The sequence below is a fragment of the Carcharodon carcharias genome, chromosome 3, assembly GCF_017639515.1.
Source record: "Carcharodon carcharias isolate sCarCar2 chromosome 3, sCarCar2.pri, whole genome shotgun sequence".
Classification (NCBI taxonomy): Eukaryota; Metazoa; Chordata; class Chondrichthyes; order Lamniformes; family Lamnidae; genus Carcharodon; species Carcharodon carcharias.
In genome coordinates, this window is record NC_054469.1 from 48,829,733 (window position 1) to 48,854,039 (window position 24,307).

The 24,307-nt window shown below is 39.2% G+C and overlaps 1 protein-coding gene across 1 annotated transcript in view; it reads left to right on the forward strand.

Moving 5' to 3' along the window:
* The window catches only part of LOC121276022 (kinesin-1 heavy chain), a 128,836-nt gene that overhangs the window by 74,118 nt on the left and 30,411 nt on the right, over positions 1–24,307 (forward strand). The window contains exons 8-17 of the mRNA XM_041183965.1: positions 372–496; positions 3,895–3,999; positions 5,605–5,750; positions 12,774–12,922; positions 13,784–13,956; positions 15,122–15,190; positions 15,774–15,980; positions 16,323–16,466; positions 19,017–19,202; positions 23,728–23,845. Coding sequence (XP_041039899.1) covers positions 372–496; positions 3,895–3,999; positions 5,605–5,750; positions 12,774–12,922; positions 13,784–13,956; positions 15,122–15,190; positions 15,774–15,980; positions 16,323–16,466; positions 19,017–19,202; positions 23,728–23,845 — 1,422 coding nt within the window. The remainder of the gene's footprint in view (positions 1–371; positions 497–3,894; positions 4,000–5,604; positions 5,751–12,773; positions 12,923–13,783; positions 13,957–15,121; positions 15,191–15,773; positions 15,981–16,322; positions 16,467–19,016; positions 19,203–23,727; positions 23,846–24,307) is intronic.

The following is a 24,307-nucleotide window of genomic DNA, read 5'->3' on the forward strand; positions in this document are numbered from 1 at the left end:
TTTAAATCACCCCCTCTCTGATGTATCTGTGACTGCATGAAAGTTTTGCAAATTTGTAAATAGAAGTTGCATATTTTACAAAATCACATCTGCAATGCCTGGAGAAGAATACCCTGTTCTCTCTCCCTCCCAATCCACTTTCTAATGATCTCTGTATCATGCATCGTCTGAAGTCAATAAATTTAACTGATGACACCGTGCCAAAAGAAAATCAACCTTTGGTTGTACTTTAACTGTTCACTTACTGGGTTTGCAACAGCTTTGAAAAATAGGAGACCAAGGAAGGAAATGGGACTAGGCTACCCTGTAATTTTTGCATTAGAGGCGAGATGAAATACACATTTTTAATCAGTAGCCTCTGTCTGTTTCAGATATGAATGAACACAGCTCACGTAGCCACAGTATCTTCCTTATTAATGTCAAACAAGAAAACACTGCAACAGAGCAGAAGCTAAGTGGCAAACTTTATCTGGTTGACTTGGCAGGTAGCGAGAAGGTATGATTTTTTTTTTTATAATTCTATACCTTAAAAAGAAAAGTGTTTGTGAACCAACCACTTTGAGATTGTTGTGATTTCCAGACCAATTGAATGAGAAAAATGCTTGATCTAAGCTTAATTGTTTTCTTAAAAATCCTAGCTACGTCACGCTAATATTATCACCCAAGGTGTGGCAAGCCTTTTTGTTATGTAAATTAAAGGAGGGTTGCACAATACAGTTTTGGTCAAAAATTTAAATACATTTCTGCAATATTTTTCTAAATTTGCTAAATACTTCAGCTCTTATTTTGCATAATACCCCAGCCCATCAAAACTCCATCAGATTGGAAAATAGCGAATGTGACTCCCCTATTCAAGAAAGAAGGGAGGTAGAAAGTAGGAAACTACAAGCCAGTTAAGTTAACGTCTGTCATAAGGAAGATGCTCAAATTTGGTCTTACGGAGGTTATAGTGTGGCGCTTAGAAAATCTCAGTACAATCTTGTAGAATGGTTTTGTGAAATAGAAATAATGTTTGACTAACTATTGGAATTCTTTGAGGAAGTAACAACCAATCTGTGGATGTGGTGTACTTAGATTTCCAGAAGGCATTTGACAAGGTGCCACATCAAAGATTACTATGCAAAATAAAAGTTCATGGTGTAGGAGTAACATATTAGCATGGATAGAAGATTGGTTAGTAATAGAAAACAGTAGGTATATATGGTTATTTTCAAGTAGGCAAAATGTGATGAGTGGAGTGCCACAGGGATCAGCGTTGGGGCCTCAGCAATTTACAATTTGTGTAAATAATTTGAATGAAGGGACCAAATGTATGGTTGCTGATGACACAAAGATAGGTAGGAAAGTAAGTTGTGAAGAGAACATAGGAGTCTGCAAAGGGACATAGGTGAAGTGAATGGACAAAAATTTGGCAGATGGCATATAATGTGAGGAAAATGTGAACTTCTCGGCTTTGGCAGGAAGAATAGAAAAGCAACTTATTATTTAAATGGAGAGAGATTGCATAACTTTAAGGTATAAAGGGATTTGGGTGTCTTGGTAGATGAATCACAAAATGTTAATATGCAGGGACAGCAAGTGATTAGGAAGACACATGCAATGTTGTCATTCATTGCAAGGGGAATGGAATATAAAAGGGATGTTTTTCTACAGTTGTACAGGGCTTTGAGACCAAATTTTGAGTACTGTATACAGTTTTGGTCTCCTTTAAGAAAGGATATAAATGCATTAGAAGCAGTTCAGAGAAGGCTCACTAGACTGAATTGGGGGTGGGGAGGTTATCTTATGAGGAAAGGATGGACAAGCTGGGCCTGTATCCATTAGAGTTCAGAAGAATGAGGGGTGATCTTGTTGAAACATACAAAATCCTGAGGGAACTTGATGGGTGGAGGCTGAGAGGATGTTTTACCCTCGTGGGAGAGACTAGGGCTCGTCTAGTTTGTCTTAAATGAGAGACACAGTTTTAGAAACGAGGAGACCTTTTCTTTTCTTACAGGGGGCTGTAAGCCTGGGGGCTAGATGGGAATGTGGAGTTGGCGTTGCAATCAGATCAGCAATGATCTTATTGAATGGTGGAGCAGGCTCAAGGGGCCAAATGGCCTCCTACTCATTCATATGTTTGTACGGTTTTAAAGAATATTTTGGCAGCAAAGCTAATTAGTGTTAAGTCATGTTCAATACCACATGGATGCTTGGGGCTCCCAACACCAAAAGGTAATGAAGTAGTAGCAATCAAGTAAAAGATGTTTAAATACCAAATAGAAAAGTAGACTTTGGCAAGTTAATAAAAGCAAAATACTACAGATGCTGGAAATCTGAAATAAAAACAGAAAATGCTGGAAAAACTTAGCAGGTCTGACAGCATCTGTGAAGAGAGAAACTGAGTTAAAGTTTCGAGTCCATATGACTCTTCAGAGTCTGAAGAAGAGTCATGTGGACTCTAAACGTTGACTTTGTTTCTCTTTCCACAGATGCTGCCAGATCTGAGTTTTTACAGCATTTTTTTAATCTGGCAAATTGATTTAGTTTTGAGAGGATATTGAGATGTAGGCAAGAGTTTTACAGTAGGTCTTAATGTAAACCTAGATTTGCACTTATTCACTAATGTCCTTTAGGGAAAGAAATCTTTAGTCCTTTCCTGGTCGGGCCTATAAGTGACTCCAGACTGACCAGAAATGTGGTTGACTCTTAACTGCCCTTTGAAATGGCCTAGCTACCCACTCAGTTATATATGAAAAAAGTGGTTCACCACCAACCCTCAAGGGCAGTTAGGGATGAGCAATAAATGTTGGCCTGCCAGCGATGCCCACATCCCAAGAATAATTTCTTTTAAAAAAAAAGTTAGCATACATTTGAAAAAGAGAGAATTCAGTTTGGACCCCTAAAATCAGATTGGTAAGCACCATAAGAGAACTATCTAACACAAAGCTAGGACAAGACAGCAAGTTAGTTAATTCATTTATTGTTGTCCCTAAATAAAAATTGAACAAAATTAGTCAGCACAATGGCCTTTCCTGTATCCGAAAGCTTGTAACTGAAGTGAGTTTCCATCAGGTAACAGTTCCTGGCACTGTTCCACAAATGTATTAGAGTGCTGTTGTCCTTTTGGAAACTTGATTCATAAATGTATTGATTGCCATTCAGAAGGAAATGCTGGCATGCTTAAAGCCACATTTCTTATAATAGATATATGACTTTCACAATGTTCCTGTATTTCAATGGCCTGGACTGAATTCAGAGAATGAGAGTTTAAATCCCACCATGGCAGCTTGAGAATTTGAATTCAGTTAAAATCTGGAAATTAAAAGCAATTAGCAGCAGAAATGACCACAAAGTCATCAGATTGGGGTTTTTAAAACAACAACCCTTTTCATTAAATGTCCTTTAGGGAAGAAACTTTGCTGTCCTTACTTGGCCAGGCCCATTTACGATTCCAATCCCACACTGTAATTGACCCTTTGCTGTCCTCTGAAGTGGCCTAACGAGCTGTTTACTTATATCAAATAGCTACAGCAAAATGGAAGCACCATTACTACATTGAACTGCAGGGTTCAAGAATGTTCACTTTCAACTTCTCAGGCAGTTAGGGATGGGTAATAAAGGGTGGCCTGCCAGCAATGCTTAGATCCCAAAAATGGGAAAAAAGTTGACCCCTGAGCATGAAGTCAAGTATTCAAATCCTCTGTCTTTCAAACACTTTTCACTTAAACTAATTCGCCTGAGGAAGGGGGTGTGCATGTGATTTGCTCTACTTCAAATTTTATGCTCCCTCATTAGCATTATTTATCAAATCATTTGGTCTGTAATGTGACAGAAAGGGAAAACTATATTTTTTAAATCTGGAAATTATTGTAGTAACACTGCGTTTGTTTCTTTTGTTGAAAATCCATTAAGGTCAGTAAAACTGGAGCAGAAGGGGCTGTGCTCGATGAGGCCAAGAATATCAACAAGTCTTTGTCAGCACTGGGGAATGTCATTGCTTCTCTAGCAGAGTCAAGCGTGAGTATTCAACATGTACTATTTGTGTAAATCTTAACAGATATAGGATTTTTCACTTACATGCCTTTGAAACTTAACCAAAGACAACATAGAATAAATTCACCAACCTGAGACTTGTCAGTTGTATTGCCATTTATTTTTATTAGGAGTAAATTTAAATGCAAAAGAATTCCGTAGAGAACACAGCATATGCAGGAGAATTTAAAAAGCATATTAAACAATAACCTGTATCCTATAAAATGTCTTTTGTTGCATGTTTTTCATTTTTTAAATCTCTCTGCCAATTGTCTTGTGTTATTAGCAATTTGAAATCATTAAGCTAATAGATTGTTCATAATCTTTGTTCTGAAATTTACACTCCATCCTATTGTGTGTATTATGACACAACAGTTGGTAAAGCTGAGTTATTTAGAAATCCCAGAGGGAAATTTTAAACAACTGTCATAACCTGTATTTTCATTTGGTATGTTTGGGATGCAACTCTGAATTCAGGCATAAAACCACCAGCTCTCGAGAGGTTTTTACATCAAAATACATGAGATATTTATTAATTTACACAAGTTAAACATATACACATGGCTACAAATTACGACTATCATAACTTTTAACAAATTCCCAGATTAATCTCCACTAAAGCAACAACAACCCATAGACTTTAAGCAGACACCAGGCAAAGCACTTTCATCTTACAAATTCAAAATGAGGTTCCTTTCACTTTGGTTCCTTTGCAGACAGTGGTAGGCTTACAGGCTTTGATTTTACATGCCTCTGTATTGCACACACAAAACTGCTGTCTGTTATACTCAGCACATCTCTTTGAATGTAAATTCTCATTGTATCACCAGCACTTTTGAACTCCACCTCTTCTAACAATAAAACCCCTTTCATATTTTATTAGTAATATAAACATTGCTTGGTCTCTGCTAGCTAGGCGCCAGATTTCACTCCCCTTCTTGATTGCTCTATTCAACAAAATACAAATGCACTCTACCTCTCTTACATCTCAAAGCTAGGATACATCAAAGCACCCAGACCAGCTGGCTTTAGTCCACTTAAGACACACCGACAGATTAAACTTTTTTTAAAAATAATTTCCAACAATATTATATACATTAATAGCTTCATGACCATGTGTATGCCTTGAAATGCATTAAATTCCACTCTCTCATCACTCCTGTCTGTACCAGCCTGTGCTAGTTCCCAGCTACCACGTTTGCATCAAATTTCAGATCCTTTTTTATAAATCCCTCCATAGCTTTCCCTGCCATGCCCATGCAACCTCCTGCAGCCTTGCATCCCTGCACTGCCACCATCTCTTTCTACTGTTCCTTCCACTATAGGTGCTACTCCATCTCAAATCCCTCTGCCTTTCTACTTCCTTTCACATCTTAACAGGTGTCCAGAAAACCCATATCTTCAACTGAGTCACCTTGCTGACTGCCCCTCGTTAATTTTTTTGCTTCTCACCTGCAAAGTGCCATAGGATGTTTTCAATGTCATGTGCTGTATGAATGCAAGTTGCAATTGCACAGTAGGCTGATAAGCATATAAAAGTTAAGATAGATTTGTACATGTATGTCTTTAAAACCTTGGTTGTTCTTTTAGACATACGTACCATACCGTGACAGCAAAATGACCAGAATTTTACAGGATTCACTGGGTGGTAACTGCAGAACTACTATAGTTATTTGCTGCTCTCCATCATCCTACAATGAGACAGAGACTAAAACTACATTGATGTTTGGTCAGAGGTAAGTAAACTATTTTTAGGAACAATTACAAATGTTTTTTGTGCTGTGTAGACTCCGGGAGGAGTCCTATGCTACATACAAACATATGAACAAGGAGCAGGAGTAGGCCATTCAGCCCCTTGAGTCTGCTCCTCCATTTAATAAGATCTACCTCTACCTTCAAAATATTCAAAGACTCTGCTTTCACTGCCTTTTCAGGAAAAGAGTTCCAAGGACTCTCAACCCTCAGAAAAAATTTCGCTTCCTCTCTGTTTTAAATGGGCGAACCCTTATTTTTAAACAGTGACCCCCTAGTTGTAGATCCTCCCACAAGAGGAAACATCCTCTCCACATCCGCCCTGTCAAGACCCCTCAGGATCTTGTATGTTTCAATCTTCTCACTCTTACTCTTCTAAATTCCAGCAGATAATGCCTAGCCTGTCCAACCTTTCCTCATAAGGCAACCTGCCCATTCCAGGTATCAGTATGGTAAACCTTCTCTGAACTGCTTTCAACGCATTTACATCCTTCCTTAAATAAGATGACCAATACTGCACAACACCAGATGTAATCTCATTCGTGCTCTGTATAACTGAAGCATAACCTCCCTACTTCAGCATTCAATTCCCCTTGCAATAAATGATAACATTCTATTAACTTTCCTAATTACTTGCTGTACCTGCATACTAGCCTTTTACGATTCGTGCACTAGGACACCCAGAACCCTCCACATCTAGAACTCTGTAATCTCTTGCCATTTAAATAATATACTTCTCTTCTATTCTTCCTGCCAAAATGGACAATTTCACATTTTACTGCATTATACTCCATTTGCCAGATCTTTGCCCACTCACTTAACCTGTCTATATCTTTTTGAACTTCCTTATGTCGTCTTTACAACTTACTTTCCTACCTATCTTTGTGTCATCAGCAAATTTGGCAATTATCCCAACCATCACTTCATTAGACCATAAGATGCAGGAGCAGAAGTAGGCCATTTGGCCCATCAAGTCTGCTCCACCATTCAATGAGATTATGGCTGATCTAATAACCCTCAACTTGACTTCCCTCCGTTTTCCCCATAACCCTTGATTCCCTTACTGACTTAAAATCTGTCTACCTCAGCCTTGAATATACTTAACGGCCCAGCCCCTACAGCCCTCTGTGGTAAAGAATTCCACAGATTCACTACCCTCTGAGAGAAGAAATTCCTCCTCATCTCTGTCTTAAATGGACGACCTCTTACAATTAGATTATACCCCCTGGTACTAGACTCTCCCACAAGGGAAAATAACCTCTCAGCATCTACCCTGTCAAGCCTCCTAAGAATCTTAAGTTTCAGTAAGGTCGCCTCTCATTCTTGTAAACTCCAGCAAGTACAGGCCCAACCTATTCAACCTCTCCTCATAAGAAAATCCCTCCATACCAGGGATCAACCTCATGAACCTTCTCTGGACTGCCTCCAATGCCAGTGTAGTTTTCCTTCGGTAAGAGGTTGTTCACAGTAGTCTAGGTGTGGTATAACTAGTGCCTTATATAATTTTAGCAAGACTTCCATATTTTTATACTTAATTTCCTTTGAAATAAAGGTCAACATTCCATTTGCCTTCCCTATTGTATGCTAGCTTTTTGTGATTCATGCATGAGGACCCCCCAAATCCCTCTCTGCTGCACCTTCTGAAGTCTTTCTCCACTTAAATAATATTCAGCTCTTCTATTCTATCCGCCAAAGTGCATAATCTCACATTTTCCCACATTATATTCCACCTGCCAAGCTTTTGCCCACTCATTTAGCCTTTCTATATCCCTCTGTAGACTTTGTGTCATCCTCGCCGCTTGCCTTCCCATCTATTTTTGTATCATCTGCAAACCTGGCGATAATACATTCACTTCCTTCACCCAAGTCATTAATATCCATGTAAATTTATTTATGTAAATTGTAAACAGTTGAGGTCCCAGAACTGATCCCTGTGGCACATCACACATTACGTCTTGCCAACCTGAAAAAGACCCATTTATGCCTACTCTCTGCTTCTTGTTAGCCAGCCAATCTCCTGTACAGTCCATCCATGAGTTCCCTTTTATCCACGCCACATGATACTTCTTCCAAGAACTCTAATAAGTTGGTTAAATATGACTTCCCTTTCACAAAACCATGTGCTGGAGAGGGAGGTATCCTGTATTCATGCTAGATTATTTCCTTGTGACATTTACTTAATCCCTGTGGTTTTAAAAATCATATTAATGTTTGCTTTACTAAACATATTCTACTACGTCATTCATCTTTAACAATCCTACTTTTTAAAACAAATATAACAGGTTATGAAGAGCTTTTCTGAATTTTTTTGCAAAACTGGAAATAAACATGATTTATATATAGAGATAAAAACAAAAAACTGCGGATGCTGGAAATCCAAAACAAAAACAGAATTACCTGGAAAAACTCAGCAGGTCTGGCAGCATCGGCGGAGAAGAAAAGAGTTGACGTTTCGAGTCCTCATGACCCTTCCACAGAACTCTAATTGTACTCAAAAGGGTTTTAATCTGAAACTCACTTTTTCTTGTTTTTCTATATTTCTATCTTATCCTTTTCTGAAAGTGGCTGATTGCTGGTTGTGTTTTCTGAGAATAACTGTCACCCACTGTTACTTCCAACACATATCAGTATTTCAAGTGCATGAGCCTTTCTAGCTAGTTGGTTGACTGTGGTAACCATCATTATAGCTGAGTGAAATCTTATACAATATCCAGGGGCTGTACATGCACACTTCCACCAGGGATTGTAGGTAAATGTGAGGAATTGGAACCTGGACCAGCTCCATCATAACCTCCCTACTCCTGTATTGAGTGCCTTGACTAATAAAGGCAAGTACACCATATGCTTTCTTAACCACCTTATCTACCTGTTTTGCTGCCTTCAAGGATCAATGAACATGCACACCAAGGTGCCTCTGATCCTCTGTACTTCCTAGGATCCTATCATTCATCATGTTCTCCCTTGTCTTATTCGTCCTCCCAAAATGCATCACCTCACACTTTTTCATGATTAAATTCCATTTGCCACTGTTCTGCCCATCTGACCAGCCCTTCCATATCATCCTGTAGCCTGAAGCTTACCTCCTTACTATTTACAACCAACAATTTTCGTGTCATCTGCGAACTTGTTGACCATATGTCCTACATTCGTATCTAGATCATTAATGTACAGCGAACCCTGCAATGTGCCACTAGACACAGGCTTCCTGTTCCAAAAACAACCTTCGACCATCATGAACACTCTCCTCCATCCCCACCCCCTTTCCAATCCACCTTTTTTTACCAATAATTTATATAGATTTTTCTTTTCCCACCTATTTCCATTATTTTAAAATGTATTTCCATCCATTGTTTTATCTCTACCTTTTAGCCTTTTTCGATTCCTTCACCCCACCCCACCCCCACTAGGGCTATCTGTACCTTGCTTGTCCTGCTTTCTATCCTTAGCACATTCCTTAGATAATATCACCACCTTTTGTATGTGACATCTTTTGGTTATCTCCACCTATCACTGGCCCTTTATCCAGCTCTACTTGTCCCAACCCTGCCGATGCTGCCAGACCTGCTGAGTTTTTCCAGGTAATTCTGTTTTTGTTTTTGTTTTGGATTTCCAGCATCCGCAGTTTTTTTGTTTTATCTACTTGTCCCACCCTCCCTCATTCTTAATCCAGCTTATATTTCACCTCTCTTCTATTTTTACTTAGTTCTGTTGAAGAGTCATTCGGACTTGAAACGTTAACTGTGTTCCTCTCCGCAGATGCTGCCAGACCTGCTGAGTTTTTCCAGGTTTTTTTTTTTGTCTTCAACCATCACCCTCTGCCTCCTGCCACTAAGCCAATTTGGCATCCAATTTGTCAAATTGCTCTGGATCCCATGGGCTTTTACCACCTTGATCAGTCTCCCATGCAAGACTTTGTCAAAAGCCTTGCTGAAGTCCATGTAGACTACATCAACTGCGCTACCCTCACCTACACAGCTAGTTGTCACCTTGAAAAATTCAATCAAATTTGTTAGACATGACCTCCTCCTGACAAAGCTATGCTGACTATCGTTGATTAACCCTTGCCTCTCCCAAGTGGAGATCAATTCTGTGTCTCGGGTTTTTTTCCAAAAGTTGATGTTAGACTCACTGGCCTCCAGTTCCCAGGTTTATCCCTATCGCCCTTCTTGAATAATAGTACCACATTAGCTGTCCTCCAGTCCTCTGGCACCTCTCTCGTGGCCAGAGAGGATTTGAAAATTTATGTCAGGGTCCCTGCAATCTCCTCTCTTGCCTCCCACAGCAGCCTGGGATACATCTCATCTGGGTCTGGGGATTTATCCACTTTTAAGCCTGTTGATTAGTTCAAGTATATCTCAATCCCCCTCCCTGATTTCTATACCTACATCATGCTTCTCTATAATGAATACAGGTGCAAAGTATTCACTTAAAACCTCACCTACATCTTCTGGTTCCTCACACAGATTGCCACTTTGGTCCCTAATGGGCCCTATTCTTTCCCTGGTTATCCTCTTGCTCCTAATAATAACTCCTTATAAAACGCCTTTGGATTTTCCTTTATTTTACCTGCCAGTGTTTTTTCATACCCCCTCTTCGCTCTCCTAATTTTTTTCAAGTACTTTCTCTACTCCTCTAGGGCTTCTGCTGTTTTGAGCGCTCAGTATCTACTATTTGCATCCCTTATTTTTCCCTGATCCAACCCTGTACGTTCCTCGACACCCAGGGTTCTCTGGACTTGTTAGTCCCACCCTTCACCTTTACGGGAACATATTGGCCCTGCACTCTCACTATTTTCTTTTTCAACAACTCCCACTGCTCTAATGTTGATTTTCCTACAAGTAACTGCTCCCAGTCCACTTTGGTCAGATCCTGTCTTATCATACTAAAATTGGCCTTCCCCCTATTCAGAACCTTTATTTCCAGTCTATCTTTGTCCTTTTCCATAACTACCTTAAATCTTACAGAGTTATGGTCACTATCCCTGAAATGCTCCCCCACTGACACTTCTACCACTTGCCCGGCTTTAGTCCCTAAGATTAGGTCCGGCACCACCACCTCTCTTGTGGGACTTTCTACGTACTTAAAAAGCTCTACTGGACACATTTTAAGAAATCTGCCCCTCTAAGCCTTTCACACTAAAATTATCCCAGTTAATGTTAGGGAAGTTGAAATCCGCTACTATTAGTACCCTGTTATTTTTACACTTCTGAGATTTGCCCACATATCTGCATTTCTATCTCTCCCTGACTGTTTATGGGTCTAAAGTATAGTCCCAGCAATGTGATTGCCCCCTTTTTTGTTTTTAAGTTCTATCCACATGGCCTCAGTTGAGAAGCCTTCTAAGATATCACCCCTCCTAATTACAGTAATTGATTCCTTGATCAATATTGCTACATCTGTTTTACGTCCTCCCCCTCAATCTCGGTGTCTCCTGCAGATTCTATACCCTGGAATATCGAGCTGCTAGTCCTGTCTCTCCCTCAACCATGTCTCCATGATAGCAATGATGTCATATCCCTCAACTCATCTGCCTTACTCACAAGACTCCATGCATTAAAACAAATGCAACCCAGCCTTAATGCTCCCTTGTACCTTAACTTGACTGTATACAATATGTGGGCTGTTGTAGATCCACAGTGTATCTAGAGGCTGCATATTTGCACGGTGTGGGGAAAATTTGACTCTGGAACAGAGGCTTTCTGCTCCAAGAACAGTTGGCCATGCAGCATCAGAGAGGGTGGAAAGTTTTATTGATCAGACTTTTCACAATGTGGCTACCAAAGGTGCAGTGCCAGACATTTCAGAACATAGGAATGGTATAGAAAGGAAGAATCATGTGACTATCCATAGGGACAGCAGAGGGCAAGGATGCTCGAGCGTAAGGAGCTACTGAAACTCTTCAACTGATGCAGAGTTGAACAAGTATGAAGTTGACAGTGATTCTAGATGATGGTGGCCTTGGAACAACACTGCCTCTATGAAGCAGGGCAGCATTCAGCAGAGTGATTAAACAGGTAGATTTATAAGACTGTCAGGGTGCCAGTAGTGGTCAATTTGGGCTGCTTTTTTTGTTTCGCAAGTGTGACGGGGAATGCTGAATGGTATGTTGCCTCTCTGATTCATGGACGAAGGATATCACTGAACAGGCAAAAAGCATCTTGGAAGGGAAAGAAAAGCAGTCAGTGATAAAATAAAAAAATACTGGAAGTACTCAGGAGGATAGATTGTATCTGTGTAGAGGGAAACAGAGTTGATAATGTAGGTTGGTGACCTTTCATCATCGATTTGAAACTTTAATTCTGCTTCTCTCCAGATGCTGAGTATATCCAGTGTTTTCTGTTTTTTATTTGATTTCTAGTACCTGTTATACTTTAGTCAAAAGTTGCAGTTTGCAATGGAACTAATGACAGCATGGTTGGGAAGTCAGTGACCAGGGTTCAGCAATTTTAAATTGTCACTAAGGTGATATAATGACATGAGAGCGGTTAGAAATTTAGTTGGTGAGCATGGAATCCTTTGACAACTCCAAAGGAGTAGCAGCAGAGATCATTTGAAGGAAAATTCAGTTAAATATTTAAAGCAAAAAAAAAATGCCAGTCCATGAAAAGAGAGAAAAAAGGCACAGTGCAGTTGTTTTGGATTGTGCTAGCAAGAACCTTTTCTCCGATATAAATTTCAGTACTTCTCATTTATTTAAGTTTTTCTGGGTTCCCCCGGATAAGGTTTGAGAAACACCTGTTTTATTTGACCTCTTTACAGTTGCATGTGAATTTATAATATGGTGTATCATTTAATGTAGACAAAGGAGAACTTACTCTGATGTGCCATGCCAAAATAGTGCAGTACGCGTATGGATGGACCCACGTTATTCCAAGAGCAAAAAGCTTGGGTTTTTGGGGAGGCATTTATATGTATGAAATTCGGATGACAGGCCAGGCAAGATACTGTTTTTGTTTCTTTAACCAAGTAATTTACTAGTTTAATCATTATTTTTCTGTTCCCTACAGAGCCAAGACCATTAAGAATACTGTAACTGTTAATGTTGAGCTCACGGCAGAACAGTGGAAGAAGAAATATGAAAAAGAGAAGGAGAAAAACAAGACTTTAAGAAATACTATACAGTGGCTTGAAAATGAACTCAATAGATGGCGGAAAGGCATGTAAACTTTCATCAGTAAAGTTGCACCATACTTAAGTTACAACTTCAAAAATTGTGGACTTGGAAAGTGACCTATCTTTCCAGCCAATTGCTTTATTAGATTACCCATGTTATTTAGAATTCTTGACTAGAGAGAAGCTATGCATAGTTCCATTAACATTTGCAGCATTAGTCTATTCTAATTCAGGAGTTAACACGCTTATATAATACAAAAATTGTCTTCAAAATTAAAATTTTTGGGTTTACTTTGAAGTGCATACTTTTTGAGTTAGACCATATTTTGAGAATTTTGATCTTCAGCTAATTATAAAGACAGTGACTATTCAGAATTAATACAGTTTTCTCACCCTGCATTTTGTATCAGCTGTCAAGTTTGCCCCATTCAGTAGACTTCTATAACTCCATACATGATCTTCCTGCCTCCTGGCAGAGGCAAAAAATATTGTGCCCAATTCAGGAAAAAGAAATTCTCTGATTCCCTGAGACAGTCGAGCAAGCTCTTGATGAATTTGGTTGCCTATCACAATCTGAGCAAATTAGCGCTTACCTCCTATCACTGGCAAAGGTCCTCCTCTCTGAAACTTGCCAAGTGCTCCTTTAAATGACTGCAGTGACCTCATGTTTTCAAAATGTTCCAGAAATTTGTTCAGAAGTCATTGACTGCAAAAAGAAATACTTCCTAATTGTCTACCATGCCTCCAGTGCTAATATTCATATCCATTTGAAATTGGTTATATTTGTATTCTACATGGTTAAGTTTGTAAACCAGTCGTTTTGTTTCATGACATTTTAGATAAATTAAAAGCACTTAACCAGGATTATTTGTTTTGTCTTACTTCAATGAATTCTTTCCTATAGGTGAGTCTGTACCTGTAGAAGAACAGTATGACAAAGAGAAACACAAGGAAGCACTTGAGATTGTTCTCACCAATGACAAAATAGAGGAAACACCTACTGTTAAACTCACCGATGCAGAGAAACTAAAGATGGATTCAGAAATTTCAAAACTGTATAAGCAGCTTGATGATAAGGTATGCTAATTATCTGCCCCTAATTATACTACAGCGCATTTAAATGAACATTAGAAATGCTCTTTTCTAGTGTCTTTTTTGCTGTTGTAAACATGTTTGTTTTGCTGAAATAGATCATTTCCTTTTGATTCTCACTCCCCAGAAATATTTCTCAGGGCAACAAATTTCTTTAACATTTGTGATGTAGTTGACCTATTGCAGTTGAATTGGTCTCCTGATAGTTATCCTACAAATATTATAAATCTGCCATTTTAAACTGAAGGAACTAACCCAAAAACTAGACAACCCACAATGTTTTTCAATCCATTCCAATGGTAACCAGTTTAAGAAAAGAAATATTCTGAGCAGCGTTAAAGATGAATAATTTTGAAATAAAACTGGGTGTTACATCTTGATGATATTGGCTGAAAGAAAGAAAGCATAATTTTAATTGGATACGGAGCCAGTTGTAGGAGAGGAAATATCACTGTTTAGTAAAACTCTCAACAATGAAGATATACGAACATAATTGAACTTATTATTTTTCAGAGAAGGTAAAATTGAGAACTGGCATGATTCATGTATTTAAAATACTGTGAAAGGCTTGCTTAATGTGGATGTAATCAGGTTAACTTGGGCAATTACAACTATGTGAAATCAAAATGTATCCACTGTATACATTTTCCTCAAGATACCAAATTCAAATTATAGCTAGTTCATTATGTTGTTTAGTTTCTATAAACAGAGAAGCCAGGCTATTACCTAGAAAGGACATTGACAAATAAAAGGATGAGCACGAATGACTCAAAGCTTTGCCGTTGTCCTATTTGAACCATAGAATTGTCATCTGTGGAATTTGATAGGCCAAAATAAATAATTCCCAATTATTTTTCAAAACTTGCACGTTGGTCATTGCAAGAAATGGATTTGTAGCCCTAAGTTTATCATTTAGGATTTTGTTAATGTAAATACACAATTGTGTTTTGTATCTTAAATACAATTTAAGGAGTCACTTTTCCATTTCATAGATCATACATAACAAAGAAATTGTTTTTCACTGGCAGAGGGAAAAACAAAGTCCTTCCAAATTATTCTGCACCAGTGTGGCCTTGCACAAGGATTTTTTTAATGTAATATTAGTATTGTTGATGAATCACTAATTGCAGAATGCTTGAACTGGTTGCAGGATGAGGAGATCAATCAGCAGAGCCAACTGGTGGAAAAACTTAAGCAGCAGATGTTGGACCAGGAAGAAGTAAGCTTGATCAAACTTGTCGACATAATTGTGTTCATATAGTTGTATAAGATAGACATTGACCTGCGTCAGGCAATGGCTCCCTGGATGTTGACAGCCATCGAGAGCCCACTCAATTAGCTTTTTTCATAAATCAGCTGCCTTGTGTACTTTTAGAAGCAGAAATTATTGAATGCAAACAGTGATCCTGACTGACTTTTCATTTGTTCTGCTTTCTAGCTCAGAGTATTAAGACCATTTATGCTGCTGGTGCTATAATTGTTACACTGTCTAATTCTGAATAGATCAGAGATCCTACCTGAGGACTTTTTCCATTTCTATAGCATTAATCCAACATTGGCTGATGATCTTACACATTAAAACATTAGGAGATTTTAAACTTCTTCACTGATTATCTTGAGAAACAGTATTAAGTGCATCATTGAAGGCATTTCTTAATCTTTAGGAATAAAATGATGAAATAATTGTGCCTTTTTTAATATAACATTAAGAAATTGTAACTTCTTTATAAAGTGCAGGCAACATGAAAATGAAAAACGTATGTGCGTTCATCTATGTAGTGCTGATTTACATCTTTATATAGCTTCTGGCATCCACCAGACGAGACCAAGACAATATGCAGTCGGAACTAAATCGCCTACAGGCTGAGAATGATGCCTCCAAAGAGGAAGTGAAAGAGGTGTTGCAAGCCTTGGAGGAACTTGCAGTTAACTATGACCAGAAATCACAAGAAGTGGAGGACAAGACAAGAGAATTTGAGCTACTAAGCGATGAACTGGGTCAAAAGTCGGTAAGAAATCGTTCCAGAAGCAAGGCTCCCAAAATTGTATACAGTGTTCAAACATCTTAGCTGGTAATTTCCTTGAAGATTTTGGTACTGTTTATGGTTTAAAAGTGAAAGTTCTGTGCTAAATAATTTTAATAAAACTGGTAGGCTATCGGAAGGGTGTTTCTAAGTAGCCTCCACGCAAATTAACGTGAGCTTTGTATCCTTTTCACATGTCAAAGCAACATTTGATAGTCCCTGGTTTGAACCTCTGATTCTAATTTATGGTTTAAGTGGTTATCTTATTTCTTTAAACTTTAAATCATCATTGTTTTAAAACTATTGCTTTTAATTCTGGTATTGCAGGCTACATTAACGTCCATTGATGCAGAGCTGCAAAAACTGAAGGAAATGACCAATCATCAGAAGAAACGAGTGACTGAGATGATGACGTCATTATTAAAAGATCTTGCAGAAATTGGAATTGCAGTTGGCAACAATGATGTTAAGGTAAGCATACAATCTTGAATAGTTCTAAATTGTGGCTGTCTACCAACAAGCTTCTGCAAAAATAATGTGCTTCTGGAACAGATTATTTTTTAATCATCTTGTCCAGTCCTGCTTCTAAGAATTTGAGACATTATCTTGCTGCTGTTTTGACGTTCAGTCTCAAAAGTCCTAAAATGGTTTGTTATATTACTTCAGTCACTCTCGAATATGAAATTGAATGTTGCTACATAGTACGATGGCAACATTGTTTTTATCAAAGCCCATGTAGTCATATATGTGATATCAACCACCTCCTTCACCTTTTCTAAGTAAGGATGTATATTTCCCAGGTAGCATTACCAACTGTGATAATTCCAAAATCCTCATGTTGAAATCAAGTGAAATTGCCTCCCATGGCTGCTACTAGATCTATGTAGCCTGTTGACCACCTAGAGGAGAAAAAACTCTATCTAATCAGGTTAATGTCAAAGTACGTTTTGTACCAGATTTGGGCATTTTTGAGATTCTTGTAAAACTGGAGCTCCGTCAATGTTGACAAAAGATACAATCTGCAGTTATTTTCTTGGAAGTGTAGATTTTCTAATTGGGACATTTGCACCTGTTGTCTAGGTCACATGAGAGTTAATTAACATGCTATTGATCTTCAGTTGAACTGCTGTATTGAGCAAAAACTGTTGGCTTGAAAGTTCAAAGCTGTCACTGGTTCCTCCTGTTAAGATTCCTCTGTCTGCAGGAAAATTTTGTCTTAATTTGTTACTGGAAAAGGCACCAAGGTTATCTAAAAGATTATAGACATTTGATTTATTACTGTGAACAAGCAGTTTTAGGCTCAATTCTTTCTATTATCAAAAGTATCTTACAATACATTTAGAATATTTTAAAAAAATGTTTGTGTAGACAGAGGTCATGATGATCAAGATTGAGTGGTATGAATGAGCCTTGAAAATATGCACTCAAGCGGTGCATAATTGGGTTCTGAAAGAAGAACCATCTGTTGGGTTAAAAAATACAATCCATCTGCAAATTTTAGATGACTTCAATCTTCTTGAATATAATCTAGCCCCCTTTTTCTGGATAGCTAATTTTTCAAAAGCAATGATGGGTTTATTTTCTGGCAAGAAAAGAGCAGGGCCATCAGCATATTTACGTGAATCACTGAGTTGTTTACCATGAAGCCCTGCGGTCTGTATTTTATAAACAAGCCACCTTGATCTTGGTGTGTTTGTAAGATTAGAGGAAAATAAACACATGAGATTCAGCCACAGGGTGTTGCAGCATTATAATTTAGAAAGACATCATCTTACTGCAATAAGCCAAGATGAACTTAATTACTAAACTATTGTTTGGGGTGCTTTGCTGCTAAAACACCAGGAATGTTAGCATCAGAAAGGACTGGCTTTAGTAAGCAGGAGTTGCTGCAGAATGTAATATCCTCATGTATAGCCCTTTAAACAATTATATCTCCAACCTCATACAGTCATACAATCCTTAGATCTCTGCACTCCTCCAATTCTGGTCTGTTAACCCTGATTTTCATTTCTCCAACACTGGCAACCAGGAAAGCCCTAAATCTGTCCACCTCTCTACTTCTGTACTCCCCCCTTGTCCTTTAAGATGTTCTTTAAAAACCTACAGTTTTGACCAAACATTTGATCACATTTCTTGACTTGGTGTAAAACTTTGTGTGACACTGTTCTGGCGAAAGTGCTTTGGGTTGCTTTACTACAGTCAAGTGCTGTAGTACTGCAAGTTGCTATAAGTAGCAAATCGGCCTGAGATTTAACTAATGAAACTATCTCTTGCTGAACTTAGCTTTTCTTTAACATTGTAAACTGTTGAAACATAAGCTAACTTGGAAATGTATTCACTACAAAAACAGAATTACCTGGAAAAACTCAGCAGGTCTGGCAGCATCGGCGGAGAAGAAAAGAGTTGACGTTTCGAGTCCTCATGACCCTTCGACAGAACTTGAGTTTGAGTCCAAGAAAGAGTTGAAATATAAGCTGGTTTAAGGTGTGTGTGTGGGGGGGAGCGGAGAGATAGACAGAGAGAGAGGTGGGGGTGTGGTTGTAGGGACAAACAAGCAGTGATAGAAGCAGATCATCAAAAGATGTCAACGACAATAGTACAATAGAACACATAGGTGTTAAAGTTGGTGATATTATCTAAACGAATGTGCTAATTAAGAATGGATGGTAGGGCACTCAAGGTATAGCTCTAGTGGGGTTTTTTTTATATATAATGGAAATAGGTGGGAAAAGGAAAATCTTTATAATTTATTGGAAAAAAAAAGGAAGGGGGAAACAGAAAGGGGGTGGGGATGGGGGAGGGAGCTCACGACCTAAAGTTGTTGAATTCAATATTCAGTCCAGAAGGCTGTAAAGTCCCTAGTCGGAAGATGCTGCCAGACCTGCTGAGTTTTTCCAGGTAATTCTGTTTTTGTTTTGGATTTCCAGCATCCGCAGTTTTTTTGTTTTTATCAATGTATTCACTAACCTGTTTGCCTGACATTGTGACAAAGTACGTGAATGTAAGTTTACTACTTTGCAGCCTGAGGGAAGTGGTCTGCTAGATGAGGAATTTACAGTGGCACGGCTGTACATTAGCAAAATGAAATCTGAAGTGAAGACCATGGTGAAACGCTGCAAGCAGTTGGAAAGCACGCAAGTCGAGAGTAACCAGAAGTTAGAAGAGAATGAAAAGGAACTGGCAGCTTGTCAACTTCGCATTTCCCAGGTAACTGATGGAATAATCTAAGGTTGGCTGGCTAATTTCATTATTCAGCTAGCTGCAGTTTCAATCCGAAGAGGTGTCAAGGAAGAGCATCAACAAATCCTACAGTTTTAATCTGTTTGATCTATTATTTGAGCAATGAACCTTTTCATTGTGTTTATATTGAGGCCATAAATTACCTCTATAAGACCAGTCAGTGTCAGCACTTTCAAATTGGAAAGAACTACAAAAACATGTGTTGTCATGATTCACAGGGCACATCAGGGACCAAGTGCTTGAACAAACTGACAATTGGTGTATTACATCTCTGCCATGCCACATTTCTCGGCTTTTGCTTTTAAAATAAAAGCTGGAAACTGAGTTCTACCATCTGTTGGGCTCATGTAACTTCTGACAAGTTACAATCAGTCATAAAGCAGCATTGGCCCGAATCTTCCACTTTACTGTGACACGTCGGAGTGCCACGTTTCTGGCCGACCTTCTGACCTGGCTCCTTCAGAAATGTGAAGCGTACCTTCAATCCAGCTGCTTCCTTATAGCACTGGATCATTGGGGGGAAGTCAAGCCACACCCCTTTTTATGGCACTAGCTGCTGTATTCTGTTAAATGTTCACTAATGTACTGAAAAGCTGGTGCATTTAAAAAGCTTGTTAGTGTGTAAGTGTCTGAGTGAATAGATATTGTGGGTGTAGGTAGAGTGGCGAGGTCAGGTTGCGGGTGGGGGAGAAAGAGTGGGCGGTTGGGGTGGAGTTGGGGAGGCAGTCAGGTCCGGGGGAGCGGTGTGGTGAGGCTTCAGGGAATCGAGTGGTGAGATTGGGTCAGGGGTAAGTAGGAGGGGGATGTCAGGTGGTAGGCGCTAGTCAGGTCGGTTGTTGGGTGGGGTGGGGTCAGTGACCATGACTGGGATGGTCAGTTGTATAGTTACCCAGGAGCTAGAATAAGATTTTTCTGTCCTAACGTTTCCTGGGTAACTATCCAGTAAGTAAGTTGGAACTGTCCGAAGTCTCCGATTCTAACTCCCTTCCTGGGGAGCAGGGGAATTTCCCATCGGAGGTTCAAACTCCCGAGGCAATTCCCACAAAGTCGTTGCTTTGGAACTTCTGAGGGGTCCTGACATGCATTGTGGTGGGGGAGGAGGAATGGATGTGGCCTCCATCTGGTCTCCAGTGATCTGAAGATCTGGGCCACTGTTGCGTAACCACCAGCCATAATCAGATATCAAAAGTTTAGAACCTAAAAATCATCTCTAATCACTCAAACAGCCAGGAGAAACTAAATGATAAAAGTTAAATATATTACTTGTTACGATCCCCATAGGACCAATAACATTTTGGGGAAAAAAAGAAATTTGAACTTCCAGTGAATTGTTGAAAGGATGCCACAGCAAGATTTGATGTTCCAAGACTTTTACTGTAACCACCAAATCAAAAGCAACGTTGACTAAAAGCTACTTTTCTAGGCAACTTATACTTTAAACTATAAAACAAAACTTTCCTCTTTACATTTAACACAACTGAAAATCCTACTTTACACTGTTTAAGTAGACATGCAATTCTCCCGGAACCATTCCAAAGTGATTTTTCACTCCCAAGGGCTTATTTCCATTCTTTTCCTTTCCTAGCCTGGTAACCTTTAACCCCAGAACACTCCTTTATGGTTATAGTTTTCCTGGAAATTCTCTCTCTAGCTCAAGCTAAGCATATCTTCCAGGCTTGTTTTAACCCCTCACAAATTTGATCTTTTTATCTGAGCAACAGCTCCCACTCATAATCCTGTGTGGTGAACCATAGAGAATGGCTGCCTCTGGTTGTTCTCCCTGTCTCTCGGATCCCTGTAGACTAACTCTAAGAGTTAAAGGGATACCTCAGAAACCCTTCCCCTCTCAAAGCCCATCTCCACAACAATGAATCGTATGAGCCTCATATCCAGGTTGCATTGCTGAGTAACTATCCTTTAGACCCCCAACTCTCGTCTATCTTGGAATCAAGTGACCAGTTTCAAATATAACAGTTTACAACCTGACATTCTCAACACCTCCCTGTTACTTGGAGAACAACAGTCTATCCATTGTTAGCACAGATGCTTTTGCGATTGTCCACAAGCTTGAACATCTTGCACCAACTTCCAGTAAAACAACCTGGGTCCCTCTTTAATCTTAAAACCTGGGTGGTTTGATTGTTGCTGTCAGGTCACGTGGTCACTTCATTTTACCCTAAATTAAAGAGAGTCCCAAACGTAGCAATCCTATAAACCTCATACTTGTAACAATCTATGAAATCTTGCTGGCCGTACAAAGCTCTTCAGTGGGCTGCCAGTTAGACAGTGCTGGTTTAGATGCTTGGTTCAAATAAACTTAAGTTGGTTTGTGTAACTTTTCTCTTTTTCCTCCCTTGCCATAACCCCAGTAGACAAGATTCCCATTTGATCCACTGAAGCTCAGTGAAAATCAAATCAGTGAAATCAAGGAAAAAGAAAGCTCCTATCCAAGATTTTCAAATAGCATTATTTTAACATCTGGTGTGGTTATCACCAGATCTTCTGACCCTTCTACTTTCTTTCAATTCAATCTGTTCATCTGAGTGCCTGTTACTCAAAGGAATATTTGAGAAAAGCTCACATTTTTGAGTGTTTTTGAGTAAAATGCCATTGGGATATTATTTAACACTAATATCCAACACTACTCCAACACTCATTCATTCACTTAAAAAATTGAATAGAAAACTTAACTGGAATATTTTCTCTATTTACACCAATTTCCCATATCAGGTTATTTGTACCTATTGCTATGTTCTGCAGTCATTTTAGGTGTAAGGTGGTGATCAAATTATATAGGAAGATGAATCCATGTTCCCAGAAAAAGCTGAACAAGGACCTGAAAATAAAATTTCATCAGATATACTGAACCTGTGGCAAGATGTCACTGTACATTACCTGATCTGATGAAAGCTGGAAATAGGCTGCCCACTGAGTGGACCAATATGTCAAACCAAGTGGGAGAAGGTTAATGGGTGCGGCATTCCGATGATGAGGTTAGTTGCCCTCATTGAACATGACTTTCTCCTGTGCTCGGCAGGCAGGAGCTTCATAAATTTAGAAAAATTAGTATTGCCTTTGCAGCAATAATATCCTATAGGCATTTTAGGAAGGGCCTGGGTGTGGAAGCTACTGTGGCTTTGCTGCCAGCATAAAGCAGGTTGGCAGTTTGTGGGAAGTTCAAAGAGGTATGTTGAGTAAGTCAGAAACTTTTTGTGGGGGCACAAAGAACAGGAGTCTTTCTACAAGCTCCACAATGGAAGTCTCAACTTCCCTCCCACCAGGAGACCTGAGGAAGAATGTTTTTATGCAATGAGTGGTAATGACCTTGAACTCGCTGCCTGTGAGGTTGGTGGAAGTGCAGAGGATCAGTGATTTCAGAAGGAAAGTAGAACAGCACCAAGGAGGGAAATAATGCAGGGCTTTGGGGGTGGTGCTGGGTGGTGGTAGAATGAGACTGACTGGATTGCTCAAGAAAGAGCAGGCATGGATTTGATGGGTTGAATGGCTTCCTCCTGCCCACAATGACTCTGATTCTGAGCTCCTTTTCACCTCCTGGAAATCCTCTCCAGTTACCTGAATGCCAAGGGTAACTTGGTACCCTGCTGAAAACTGTTCTGTGCTCTCTTCCCATCTGGAAGGTTGACAGTTAAAATACCCCAGGTCTGAAATTTAGGCCATCAAATGGGTTTTTCAGCGGACCCCTTGGTAAAATTGCAATGACTTTATTTTCCAACATGATTCAAAAGACAGAATGAACATCTCAAACTCAGCATTTTTAGCCCAGAGCCAATTTGGTACATTTGACTGACAAATGAACAACCTAGGTATTGATTAAGGTTTGCATCTCTAGAATTATTTGTGCAATTTTTCCATCTCTGTTCAGTCAGGTCATTTGTTCCACGGTTATGTCAATCTATGTGATGCCACTATGACTGGATTGGATCTGAGCTAGTAAACCATATTGTAGTAATGTTGACTCGCAATGGAGTCCACTGCGGCATTTGGAGGGGGGGGCGGGTAAAAGTGATAAATGCTGTTCAAGGATATAAAACATCAAACTGGCAGCAATTCCATCACATCGAGATTAAAAATCTGTTGCTTGTGTACAAAACAATTAATACACAGTTGTATTTAAAATTGTTTCAGTAAAGCTGTTCGCAGTTTTGCTATTTCTATTTAGCTTGATGCTCCCCATTAACTGCCCTCATTTCTAAGTAGGTTTCTTTTCTGCCTCCTCTGCCTATATAGTAACTTATTTTTGGCTCATTGTAATTTTAACTCTTAGACATTCGACTGCAAAAGGGCAAAAGCCTGTAAGTTTAAAATAATAACCTAGATTGCCTCCTTAATCTGTCTATCATTTAATAGAAATATCCTAATACAGAGACCCACCCAAATTTGTGGTGTGGGGGATGGGGGGGAGCGGGAGGAAGAGATTCTGAATCATTCTAGTCAAACCATAGCTTTATTTTTTTTAAATCAATTACCCTAGCATGAGGCAAAGATCAAGTCGCTCACAGAGTACCTGCAGAACGTAGAACACAAAAAGAGACATCTGGAAGAGTCTGTTGATTCACTCAACGAAGACTTGGTCAAGCTTCAGACACAAGGTATGTTTAAGATTCATAGCTCTCTTGGCAAGAGTATGTTTTTGTGGGCTGCGTAGTATTTTTACAGAATACTGAATGCAATTTTTTAATAAGAATTATAGTTTATAGAAATGTTTTGATGCAGTATTTAGTTGCATCTATTATATATTTTTTTGTTCACCGCTTACCTTTGCAATTCTCTACATTTCACCAAGAAAAGATGTTTATAATTATATAAATTGGGAGTAGTTTGTCTAAATTGTAGGAGGCAGAAATTTGAGTGGAAGGAGATGAGTAAAATGAGGCAGGATTTTCACCTCTTTGGGGTGAGAACTGAGGCGAGTGGGCGTGTTTGAGGGCATAATTTCATGCAGCCAATCGGCATGCCGGTTTACTGGCACCATCCGGCCTTCGAGCCATTTTGCTGCAGACTGAATTAAGGGGGTAGAGTAGCTACCTGCTTGCAAGCGGCAGGTGGCCCAT